Source organism: Populus euphratica, unplaced genomic scaffold (assembly GCF_000495115.2).
Source record: "Populus euphratica unplaced genomic scaffold, PopEup_1.0 scaffold26.1, whole genome shotgun sequence".
NCBI lineage: Eukaryota > Viridiplantae > Streptophyta > Magnoliopsida > Malpighiales > Salicaceae > Populus > Populus euphratica.
The window spans coordinates 1281278-1293553 of NW_011499896.1; the positions used below are offsets into that span (position 1 = coordinate 1281278).

General features: G+C 31.1%; 2 protein-coding genes across 5 annotated transcripts in view; both read left to right on the forward strand.

Annotated features, from left to right (window-relative positions):
• Positions 1–1298, forward strand: part of LOC105132126 (vesicle docking protein) — a 5012-nt gene extending 3714 nt beyond the window's left edge. Inside the window, exons 6-8 of the mRNA XM_011035448.1 lie at positions 6–556; positions 641–709; positions 998–1298. Of these exons, the coding sequence (XP_011033750.1) occupies positions 6–556; positions 641–709; positions 998–1126 (749 nt within the window). The 3' untranslated portion in view covers positions 1127–1298. The remainder of the gene's footprint in view (positions 1–5; positions 557–640; positions 710–997) is intronic.
• A 3048-nt stretch (positions 1299–4346) lies between these two features.
• On the forward strand, positions 4347–10521 carry LOC105132127 (Ribosomal protein L1p/L10e family). 4 transcript variants are annotated; one of them, XR_843544.1, is made up of 11 exons: positions 4347–4977; positions 5056–5133; positions 5212–5253; positions 5344–5446; positions 5783–5847; positions 5936–5980; positions 6084–6191; positions 6297–6384; positions 6860–6906; positions 10013–10149; positions 10227–10521. XR_843544.1 is itself a non-coding variant. In XM_011035451.1 (11 exons), exons 1-10 carry the CDS (start codon positions 4438–4440, stop codon positions 10088–10090), a joined length of 1194 nt encoding a protein of 397 aa, XP_011033753.1. In that variant the 5' UTR covers positions 4347–4437; the 3' UTR covers positions 10091–10123; positions 10227–10521. The 4 variants fall into 4 exon arrangements, 2 of the variants coding, with proteins under 2 accessions (XP_011033753.1, XP_011033751.1); XR_843545.1 differs by having other exon boundaries at positions 10254–10521; XM_011035451.1 differs by having other exon boundaries at positions 10013–10123.
• The last annotated feature ends 1755 nt before the right edge of the window (positions 10522–12276 follow it).

Sequence of the window (12276 nt, forward strand, 5' to 3'; positions counted from 1 at the left end):
GAATCTCCCTACATCTGGGTCTGGTGGCCCATTTTCTTGGAAAGAGGAGCATTTTCTAAAGGAAGCTATTGTGGATGCGATTCTCAAAAATGCACCAGTGGTGAAACTTAAGTTTCTCGATGGTCTAACAGAAGAGCTTGAGGCTAACTTAAACAGAAAAAAGTCTGAAGACAATATAGAAGCGTTTTCTGATCAGTTAGAATTTGATGACGATCAATGGGGCAAATGGGGTGATGAAGAAGAAGATGATGATGATAAGAATGATAAAAAACAGGCATATAGTGACATGCAGCTGAAGCTGGAGTTGCTTGACAGGGTGGACAACCTTTTCAAATCTCTTCACAAGTTATCTACTGTTAAGAGGAATTTATCACTGCGAGAAGGGACATTTTCTTCGGAAAGTAACTTCACTGGTGATTCTGACTCAAATAAGAGTTTAATCTATAAGCTTCTGATCAGAGTGTTGGGAAAGTATGATGTACCCGGCTTGGAGTACCATTCCACTACCGTGGGGCGACTTTTTAAAAGTGGATTTGGAAGATTTGGTCTTGGACAGGCAAGTTCCGATCTCGTTAATTCTAAATGAATATACTTTATGAATCATGATACATAATCTGAACTTTATTTTTGGATTCTGCAGACAAAACCAAGTCTGGCCGACCAAAATATCATTATGGTTTTTGTAGTTGGGGGCATCAACGCGGCTGAGGTATGGATTTTATGAGCTTTTCCAACTTTTGTACCTCCAGTCATCTCTCTCGCTCTCTCTCTCTTAACGAAACAATTAAGTCCATGTCCTGAAAAAGTTTCAGGTTCGGTGACTAGCTCACCATCACCATTATCCTCTCTTATCTTTCTTAAACGCGTTTTTTAATTGAACATTTGGTATCATAGATTACTTGCATGTTAACAGCTTCATGTTTTTCCTGTAGAATTATAGCTCTCGAGTAATTGAAAGCTGAAAAATTAACCATTTTTTTCCCTGTCTGTTGAGAAGGTGCGTGAAGTTCAAGAGGCATTATCTGAGAGTGGAAGACCTGATGTAGAATTGATTCTTGGTGGAACAACATTCTTAACTCCTGACGACATGCTCACCTTACTAATGGGGGACTCTAGCTACATGTGATTCTGTAGAACATTTCTGTAACTTATTAAAGATAGATACAAAGAAAATAAGAGGTAAAACTCATTTTTTGCGCCATGTGCTCTTACCAATTTATCAAAAAGCCCCTTCATTATTACTTTGGTCAATTGAGCTTCTATATTTTCTATTTCAATCAAGTGAACATAGCATACCATAAAAAAAAAACACTCAAAGAAGAGAGTGAGTGATGATGATATTAACGAGAATAAAAGGGTTAGTTAATGATAATGACTCGAGCAGTGAAGAAGACTACTGACATAAATTTTCAATTTTAATAAATTGTATTTAATTGGCTGAAATGAAAAATACGAGGGCTCATTTGATCAAATTGATACTAAAATGGCTCGTTTGATGAAATGGTGAAAATACAGGGTGCTAATAACAAGTTTATCTGAAAATAATGTGTTATGTCTTGCAATTTCCATCTTCACTCAGCACATATGAGTTTAGTTTCATCCTGTCATTGTCAGAAGACTTTTCAAAATTGAGTTTTTCTTTTTTTTAAAAAAATAATGCAATTTGGTAAAAGTTTTGATCAAATGAAATATGTTATAAATTATTTGGGAAAATATTCAGCATAATCATGGTTTTGAATATTAATTTTGTAACAATCTGTATTAGAAATGACAGTTGTTTACTCAAAAATTAAATATATATGTCTTATGAAAATTAATTGACATGTATAAAATTAACACAAAAATTCACGAAGATCTAAGGTTAAGGTATGGTATTCAAGATTCGGTGATCAAGGAATAAAATATGAGATAAGTCGACGTGATATGAAAGAAAAGAAAAAAAAGAATCATCAAAGACATATTAAAGTTCTGCTTTTTTATAAACTTGATATTATTATAAAATTTAAACAAGATGATTTTAACCACATAAAAAAAAACATCTAATGAGATTGTAATAAGTTAGTTTTAGATTAATTTTAAGTTAAGGTATTTTAGATTTTGGTTAATTTTAAATAAAATCAATAATTAATTATAACCTTATTTGGTTGTCTTTCATGATGTAATTAAAATTGTTTTGTTGATATCTTTTTAATTGTATCATGTGTATAAATACATATAGCCTCGGTATGTTCCCGGTAACCCTTTTTTTTTTCCTTCCATTTATTTCTCATACCATATCAGTTTATCTTCCCTCTTATTTCTTGGCTAATAAATCTTGAATCTTATATCTTGATCATTGGATCTTTATAAAATTTTATATTGATTTCTGTTTATTTTGATTTCACTCTTGATTTCTTGAATAAACAACCATTATTTCTAATAAAAATTATTAAAAAGTTATAGTATTTTATTTATATATTATTTTCTCAATATTTTTAACAAACTATGTTAAAAGGGTAAAATACCCTTGTATAGGGGTGGGGTAGCTAACCCAATCAACAAAAGTACTTAAATTTTCAATATTTCTTGAAGTATATGCATTTTTTAATTAATACTATAATAAAATAATTAATTTTCAAAATTTTGTCCATAAATAATTTAAAAATGCATTAACATAATTTAAAAGCAATCAACAATATAAAATAACATACAATAAAAATATATTGGTTAAGAATATAATTGTTGAAATATAACTATCATAGTATTTGAATTAAAAAAATTTAATTCAAATAATCAATTTAAAAAATAATAATAAAATATTCATGGCTTCCTACTTTTAAAAGCATGAGTATACAAGTCAACTAAAATTACTTTTTAGCTATCCTAACTAAAAATAAATAAAAACTTATGGACATAGATGCTTTAAGATTTTATAGTGCAAACTTAGAAAGTAAGAATCTTTTGATCCACGTACAAGATAAAAATAATTTAAGAAAGCTACTAATAAAATTGATAAAAAAAAATCAACTAAATAATAATTTAAACTAAGGAGCTGAAGTTATTGGATAAAAAACCTCATTCCTTTTATTATAAAAAATTGAGATTTTAAAGTATAAAAAAGAATGTCACAAAAACAATTAATTTTTAATAAGCCTTGAAAAGTTCAATGAATAAATAACCTCACCTCACATAAAATATTAATTTTGAATAATCCAAGTCTTCCCAGAAGATTTCTAAAAAAAATAAAAAAAATAATTTTAAATCAATTAAAAAAACAATGCATTTCCTATATGAGCTTTTAGGCTTTACTTTAAGACCTTCACAAACTCTAATTATTACAAAATTTAATCTTATATAAAAAACCTTTTAGAATATTTTAATAAAATTTTAGTCTTATCCAAGGACTGGATAAAAAATTATATTTATTAGCATAAAAATATATATTAAAAAAAAAACTAAAAACCACTTCTAATGCCCTTGAATAATAATGATTATTTATGCATAAAAAATTCTTTCAAAATAAAGATTATTATCTAGTTAATCTTCTTTAAAAGTAAATAATCCTTGTAAAATAAGAATTTCATATGTAATTAAATTATTTCTCTATAAGAATGCAAAAATCATATGAAAAAAGATTTTTTTTTACTTTTCTTGTTTGCTGGCAGATTTCATCATTATTTTTTATTTTAATAAGTTACTGGATCTACTATATATAAATATAAAACTTAAGATGTATAATTTGTAAATCTACTAAGATTACAATAAAATTTCACATGTGGTTTTAGATATGACAAAAAAATACACAAATATCTATTTTAATAAATTTATAACTTTTTAATCCAATCATCTTGACTTAACTCATTAAATTAAATTTTTATTTTTTTTTTAATTTTAGAACTTGTAATAGATTCAATTGATACATCTAATTGACTATTTAGTGATATTTATTAATTTTCATCATTTTTTATTGAATTATACAGGGCTTATCAATAATTAACTATCTTGATGATGCTTTTTTTTTTTTTTTTATATTTCCAGTTATTGATTCTCTATAATTAAAGGATATCATTTTTGTTTCAGTAACTTTGATTCTTTAATTTAAAACTTTAAGTAATTATTGGATTGAGTCCTTTATCAATTTAATTTTAATTTTCTTGACTTGTTTCTATCAGTCCGCGGTTCAAGTATTATTTCTTCGCATCCCTCTCTCCATCTTCCCAAATGTTTTTGCTGTGGTCATGCTAAGGCCAGTAATGTTCACTCAATTTCCTGAAAGGATAGTATTGCAAGATTTATAATAGTTAAGGTGTAACATTGTTGAGATTATAATTATCAAGGACTAAGATTCAATCAGTAACAAGAATAGTTGCTTAAAGTATTAAACCCTAAACCTCAAAAAATCCCAGAAGCCCAAATGTTGATATCCCCCCTCTGCCTGTAAATTGTAGCAACATCAAAATGGCAACAGCCACTAAAATCCTATTTTCCCAGCAGGGTAGCCGCCGGTGCTTGTGGTTGCCCGGCTCCTATTTCCGTAGATATTTGTGCTCTGAACCAAAACAACACCCAGATCCCTTAATAATCGAACCAGTCTCTTACCCAGTAAGATCCGAACATGAAAGCCAAGAAAATTCCCAAGAACAAGAACAACAGCAGCAACAACCTCCCAGAAGAAGAAGTCAGCAAGAACAAGATTGGAGTCGGGAGGACTTCCGTTACATGAAGGACGCTCCTCCATCCATTTCAATAACTCCAGTGTCGTACGCACCACGGGTTGCGCCGCTGCCGGAGGACAGGGTTCAAGGACAGGACGCACATAATGTTGATATGGAGAGAGAAAGGATGAGGATTGAGGCGCGGAGGAATCTGGGGAGAAGAGCTTTTAAGGTTGTGGAAGAGGAAGGGAAAGTGGTGCTGCCTTTTCCTAGATTAATCAAGCCTGTTAAGAAGGAAAAGAAGCCTCTTTTTGACTTGAATGAGGCTATTAAGCAAGTCAAGGTCCTTTTTCTCATCATTTTCGTAGATAATAATTTATTTACTAAGAGTTGCTAATTCGTGTAGTAAATTGTTGTTCAGGCTAATGCCAGGAATACTTTTGATGAGACTGTTGAAGCACATGTAAAATTGAGTATAGATAAATCTCGATCTGACCTGGTATGTTATATCATTTCTTCTTGTGTTTTCTTCTTTCTTTGCAATGGATTTCAATGTCTTTTCTTATACACATTTCAGATAGTTCGTGGCACCTTGGCTTTGCCTCACGGTGGTAAGAAGGTAGTTTCTTTTTCTTAAACTTATTCTGGACATTGGTCTCTGTTCACTTTAGTTTTCTGATCATACCTCACAACTTTTGCAATTGTTCAGTCTCTCAGGGTGGCTGTCTTTGCTGAAGGTGCAGATGCAGATGAAGCAAGAGCCGCGGGAGCTGATATTGTTGGAGGTGTTGAACTTATTGATGAAATTGCAAGTAAGAGGACAATCCTGTTATTTCTATATGGTGCATTTTTTAGTGTTAATGATAAGAACAACTGAGAATTTTTGCGGCTATAATGCCATCTCTACTATGCCAAATTTGAGAGGGTTAGAAAGTTTCCGTGTCTAAGTTTCTTCTAGCTTGTCCCTTTTGGGTCTTTTCTTCCAGTTCGACTGGTTTCTATTTCTTATGTTTCATTGAATACTGTTATTCCTTTTGTACAAAACCAAGATGGAACCATTTCACCTTTGTCTCTCCCTCTCTCTATACTGAATCTCAATTCGAGATAAGTTTTCTGACTAACTAAATCTTGGAATTTACACAATGCAGAAGCTGGCAAGATTGACTTTGATCATTGTTTCACGACTCCACAATTTTTCCCTCGCATTGCTAAGGTCTTTACATCTGAATTGTTCTTGCAAATTATTTGATTGGTCATAATTATGGCTTGTTTGTTTAAATAATCTTTTCCCTATTCACCAGCTGGGGAAGATTCTTAATCGTCAAGGTTTGATGCCTGATCTTAAAGTGAGTTTATCATCTTTCAAGTATCAATTAATGCAACTATCATTTATTAATGATCACTGATTTGTGCCATTCTCTTATAAACTTCAAATAATTTCTATTGTAGCATGGTACTGTTGTCAGTGATGTTGCTAAAGCAGTAAAGAATGCAAAAAAGAATCAAATTAAGTTTAAAATGGACAAAACAGCAATTGTGCATGTGGGACTTGGAAAGGTACGCTTATCTTGCTCCAAGACAACTTCATTTTAAAGGTATGTTCTCAAAACTGAGTTTGGGAACCTTTTTCCCTTTTGATGTTGTTACAATGCCATTCTGCAGGTGAGTTTTACAGAAGAGTCTTTGCGCGAGAATGTAGGTGCATTTATGAATGCTCTTCTGCAAGCAAAGCCCGCTGGCTTAAAGAAGAGTAAGCAGCATTTGTTCTATTGTTGCGTGTCTTTTTTTGTTTGTGGGGTAACATGATCTTGGGTGCATTATGAAATTAGGTGAATGCTCAATGGAAATATGATACATTATCATTTTAGCCCAGAAAATTCAGGATCTTGAAATTATAGGGAAGAGGTGAAGGCAGTTTTTGCAAAGCTGTAATCAACCATTCTGTAGCTGGTCTTTGCCAGCTAGATGAGTTTTTTCCTCAAGCAACCCTAGTTTCCCAAACATAGTAATCCCGTTCCTCTAGGAGAATTAGTTTCTTAATGAATAACACTTACATTTCTTAGGAGGGTGCTAAAATGATTGCAACAGTTATTTGACAGCAACATTCCCCTGTTTTTGTCTGCTCTTCTTTGTGTAAATAAAGAATGGTTAAGGTGCTGCCTGTTGCCTGTGGCCAATACCTTTTTAAGTATTTTAACAAAAATATTTTATCTACTTTCTCACAGCTTCCAAATATGCTGGATACGTCAACTCCTTCCATATTTGCAGCACTGTAAGCGTTAAAACCCTTTTCTCCTTTTCTAAGTTACTTTGGAGTACTTCTTGATTGATTTTGGACATGTGTGTATGTGATCTTTGTAGATTTGAACATTAATTGTTTTTGGAACTTTAGATTTATTCCAACTGCCTGTGTTCATGAATTATTGTTTCGTAACTCTAGTTCTGAAGTCTGGAATGAAGAGAAAGTTAATCTTTCACATCAGATGTTTTGAAAAAAGCAGCTTAATTGGCACTTGCTTTTTATTGCACTAGACTAGAACATTGTATCTGTTCTCAAGGTTGCGGTTTTATTTGTTATTAGCATGTTCAATATAGGGGAAAGATGGGGGCCTGGAGGGGTATACTCTTGTGTACAGATCAGAATTGTTTTTTGAAGCCGGACATCTTTTAGTTTGTGTCTCACAAATGTTTGAATGAATTTGTGAGCTATGGTTTTGGTTATGGGAACTAGGGTTGTTTAGAGGCCTGATTATGAAGAATGTGTGTTATTGTAGCTGTGAGTAGGAACATGAGGTTACCACAGCAAGAGAGAAATAGGAGGAAAAGCAAGAGCAAAGTTTCACTTGGGAAAAATAAAAGAGGGAATAATCTAGGCTGCATCTCTCAAACTAAACCAAAATACTCATAATTTCCCATTTTATTACTACATGGAATAGGCGGTGCTTTTACAGTTAACCCCTAGAAATTCTAAACTAATAGGAACTAGCAATCCAAATAGGAAAAGGAAAACTCAAATAATAAAAGACTTCTAATTGATATTCCAAATTCCTAACATACTATAATTTTTGAACAGTAGTAAGACTTCTAATCCAAAGCAAGAAGAATTCTTAAATTAGCCAAGTTTATGAGAAAAACTAGGATACTCGGAATTAAAACTCTAATGTAGTAATTTAGAAACTTATTTGTCTTGGGATGCATCAGCTATTGGTGTAAAGAATAATGTTCTAAAGATCCCTTTCCCAGATATACATATTTAGCACATTCATGTCTTGAGATTTAGCACATTCATGTCTTGTGAAATGAGAATCTTGTTTTTGTGCTTCTTAGACCAGCATCCTTCATTAAAGTTTTTACTTAAAAAAAGGCTTAGGCTAGTGCATAAGGAATGTAATTGGAGGGCTTTTAAGTGGATTACCTCTCTAAATTGCTTTTGGTGTAGAGCAATAATTGTCAGAACCATCTCAACCTAATAGCTTAAGCTGTTAGGTGAGATTTTAGGATATGATTTATATTATTCTTTAACATACACCCTCAAGTGAAAGCCCTTTGAGCTTGAAACTTTCATAGGCTCATTTCACCTTGTGCTTTAGTTTTTATTAAATAAATGGGGATGGTGATATTCGAACTCGTGACCACATGGTCATTAAGGCTCTAATACTATATCAAAGAATCATCTTAATCCAATTGCTTAAGTTGTTAGGTGAGGTTCCAGGATATGATTTATATTATTTTCTAACAATAATAACACACACTAGCATCAGGTAAAAATACTCCCTTTGATAAGCAAAGAGTATCCTCTCCTTTATATTGTGTCCTAAAATATATGTTTATTATCAAAATTTCAAAGTATTAAATCTCCTTTCTCATTTGCCTTGTTGAAAACTAAATGTCTAACACTTTTGTCTCCTAACTATTTGTAATTTCTGAGTGACAATGTTGAGGTTTTTCTAGAAATCCTAAGCTTTATTCTATTGTTCAAGTTTCAATTTTCTTCTGGTTTTAGCCTATATACCTACAATTATTTGCCTGTAGTATTGTTTTCTCTCTCCACACTACATCAAAAATGTAAATATTCCTTGTGATTCACACATATATGATCGAATCATAATATTGTGTTCTTAGTGTTTTTAGTAGTGTGGTTGGATATGTAAAGTAAAACCCAAATAATGAGAAGTGCAAGCTTTTTATGCTAAAGTATCAAATTGAAGCTTTGCTCAAAAACACCTTAGTGATGAGTTTATAAATACGATAGGAGATAAATCTATTGTTAAATAGTGAACTAGGCTCGGGCAGTTATTGATGATGAAGATCATACTGAGGCCACGAGCATGACTCCAAAGCATAAAGTAATAAGATTTGTACTTTTCATAGTTCGGACCTTTCATAGAACCAACCGCTTGACCATGTATTTTTATTGCATTGTAACTTGTTTGTGTATTTTTCTTGTTATACCAATAACCAAAGTGGTAAAATTTTTCACATTGATCACAACAACGTCAATAAGTTCATGGTGAAACTAAACGTCTTTGTTTTTTACAGCTTGCTTCGATTAGACAAATCTTGTTCCAGCATCCTCCTATCCTGACAACTAGTTTGATTTTATTTGTGTTGTGATAGATATTTCGTCATCATTTTCTCTCTCTTTATCCTAGGAACTAGCTGATTTGTCATGACTAGATGATTCTGCTCACATTCTTCCCTTTGATGGATTCTTTTCTGACGAATTCCAATTGGGATTTGATACTAGCGCCATTTATCTGAGTAGACTGTTCTAACTACTGGCTTGGTCATTGCACTTGGAGCTTATTTAGATGCTTTTGAAATCAGTGAATTTTCTTAGCACTCCACAATGCAGTTAAGTTTTCAAGTTGCTGGCAATATCCACGTGAGGGGATAAGAAGAAGAGGTCCATGGGGATCTAGAGTCTTCTTATTATTATACGACCAATGTGGAATGCAAGTCAGGAAAAACAAGGCAGTGGGCCTGTGCAGCTCTTGTACCGTTTATAAGCTATGGGCCCCAACATCCAAAATACGTTTTGCTTCTGGGATTATTTGGCGTAAATGATATATTAGATAGCTTCCAGTGTGCTATCAGTTTCTAATACGGGTTGCAAGAATAATAATGTGCTTCAACTATATGATGAGTTTGTTTTTTATTAATAGTTGTGTATGTCTGCTTGCTTGCTCGCTCGCTTGTGTGTTTGGTGTTCCATTCCACTGTTTGATTTAAATATTCTGGATGTCTGAGTGATAGATACATGCACTGTCTGTGCATATTTAGCATTTAAAATAAATACAGCCATACGTGACACTGGTCTTTTCTTTTGGGCGTTTAGTTTTCTAACTAATTGAACCAATTTCCTTTGTTTCATGCAGATGGGGCAGGGATTCCCTGTTTCAATACAGTCATTATCCAAAGCTGTAGATTACTACAGCAAAGTGCATCTGAATTGATCTGGTCCCAACACAATTACAGCACTCAAACTTGTTAGTTTTTGTCAAGAAATTATTTGGTATAGAAAAGCTGATTTAGTTTCACATGCATTTCGTTCCAGAGGTTTTTTTTTAATCGAAATCATTTTGTTGGTAGGCATAATTTTGAGTTTTTACAAACCAAACAGTTTCATCCGAAGTGTTGCGCTTGATGGAATAACCGGGAAGTTTTGCCGATGACGGCCTGGAGTGAAATTGGCTGTGACGTTGGCTTTAGAATTGGTAATGGGAGAAAACATGGAGCAAGCTCTGGCGAGATTAAAAGATAGGCTGGTGGGTTTAATTTCGAGTCTTGAGTAATTTCTCAAATGGGTTCTGAAAACTGAATGCAATGAATGAATTAATTTAAGACTAAGTGTCTTGCCTTTTCTCTAAGCTTATCAATTTGTTTTTCAAATCTAGTTTTCATTTGTTTTTAAAATATCTTTGAAAATGTGGAGCAGAGGATTACAATTGCATAACATATAAAGCAAGGTCTCGATCTCTCAAGGGAGCAGAGTTTTTGGAAATAGCATGCTTAGCCCTAGGATAAATTTTAAATTTTGTTTTGTTAAAAATTAATTTATTTTATATTTTTAGATTGTTTTAATATATGTTTATATTAAGAATAATTTTTTAAAAATAAAAAATATGTATTGTTTTAATATATTTTTGAAAAAAGATATTTTAAAATGTAAATTTTATTATATTTTTCAAACACCCTTTTGTTCCTAAAAGTATGAATCTCATCATTAATAATTACAAAAATTAAAAAATTAAACTGGATAGATATGAATCTCATCATTAATAATTATTTTCTCACAAGTTAATGATGTATAATTTTTGTTCTTTTCATTAAATTAATCTTTTAAAATAAAAAAATTGTATTGTAGATTATAAACTCGGTAGGAAATGATTTTCAATGAGAATTGAGTTCATATTCATTGGTTATATTATTAATTATTAAGATCGAGCGTTGCTATTTTCCTATAACTGTTTTCACCTTTTCTATTTTTTTTAATTTTTTTTATCTTATCATGCCATTTTAAAAATGATTTTATGGTTGCTTTTCAAATAACTTTTCATATTAAAATATATTAATAATTTTTTTAATTTTTAAAAATTATTTTTAATATCAACATATTAAAATAATTTAAAAATACTAAAAATATCTTAATTTAAAGTAAATAAAAATATAAAATTAAATTGTTTTAAAACTACTTTTAAAATATAAAAATAAATAGGCTAAATGGTTGGTTAAAATGGATTGGGTGGCCTTGGAATTACTCTTTTAACCCGTTTATAGATTCAACTCCAGAAAATAAAGATTTTGTCCTGTGTTATTTTAGTGTTCTGAAATTTTTTAAAATTTTATTTTAATCCCCATATTTATTTTCTTACAAATAAGTGCTCTTCAGGAGCTCTTTTTTATTCTCGTACATTCATGTTAACTACAACTTAAATAAGAACTATGTCCCCGGGTGTCAGATGTCCATTTTAATTAAAATATTAGTTAACTTGGATCTACAATATATGGATCGATTGATATTATATGAGTTAAATATAGGTTTAACTTTATCAAATAATTTACTTTTAAATAAATTGATGGGTAAGATATATGTTAAGTGGAATAACATGACACTAGCAAGAGATGCGATCTGAACCTTCTTTTTCTAGTTCATCTGGATTATAGTTATAAAATATAGCCTGATTTATAATCTCATCCAAAGTTTAGACGGGAGATTGGAGGGTTAGAATGGGTTGATTTTTATTAAGTCAAAACCAATATTATTCTAATTATTTTTAAATAATATTAAAATAATAATGTTTTGATTTTCTTTTTTAAATCAAATTAGATGTTATATGAATTTTAACATAATCACTCATGTTTGATTGGGTCTATTTTTTACTCAGATCGACATAAAAACATAACTTGAGCTTAGGGTCACATATCACTAAATTAACACTAAATTAAGCTAGTGGATTAGAGGAGTTTTATAGCGATAATTCATAAGAGCTTTTTTTTTTATTATTATTGAACAAGGGAACGCCATCTTATGATTTAAAAAAACATTAAAAAAAATTAAACCCCAGCATTTTCAAAGAGATGAAAGGTTATTTTAGAAAAACAATTTTCTAAACTTGAAAGATATTGAAATACAAATGGT

Coding starts and splice junctions, on each gene's coding strand:
- LOC105132127 (XM_011035449.1), top strand. CDS start 4,438: ATGGCAACAGCCACTAAAATCCTATTTTCCCAGCAGGGTAGCCGCCGG. Junction 5,848..5,935: donor TTTTCCCTCGCATTGCTAAG/GTCTTTACATCT, acceptor CCTATTCACCAG/CTGGGGAAGATTCTTAATCG. Junction 6,192..6,296: donor TGCATGTGGGACTTGGAAAG/GTACGCTTATCT, acceptor GCCATTCTGCAG/GTGAGTTTTACAGAAGAGTC.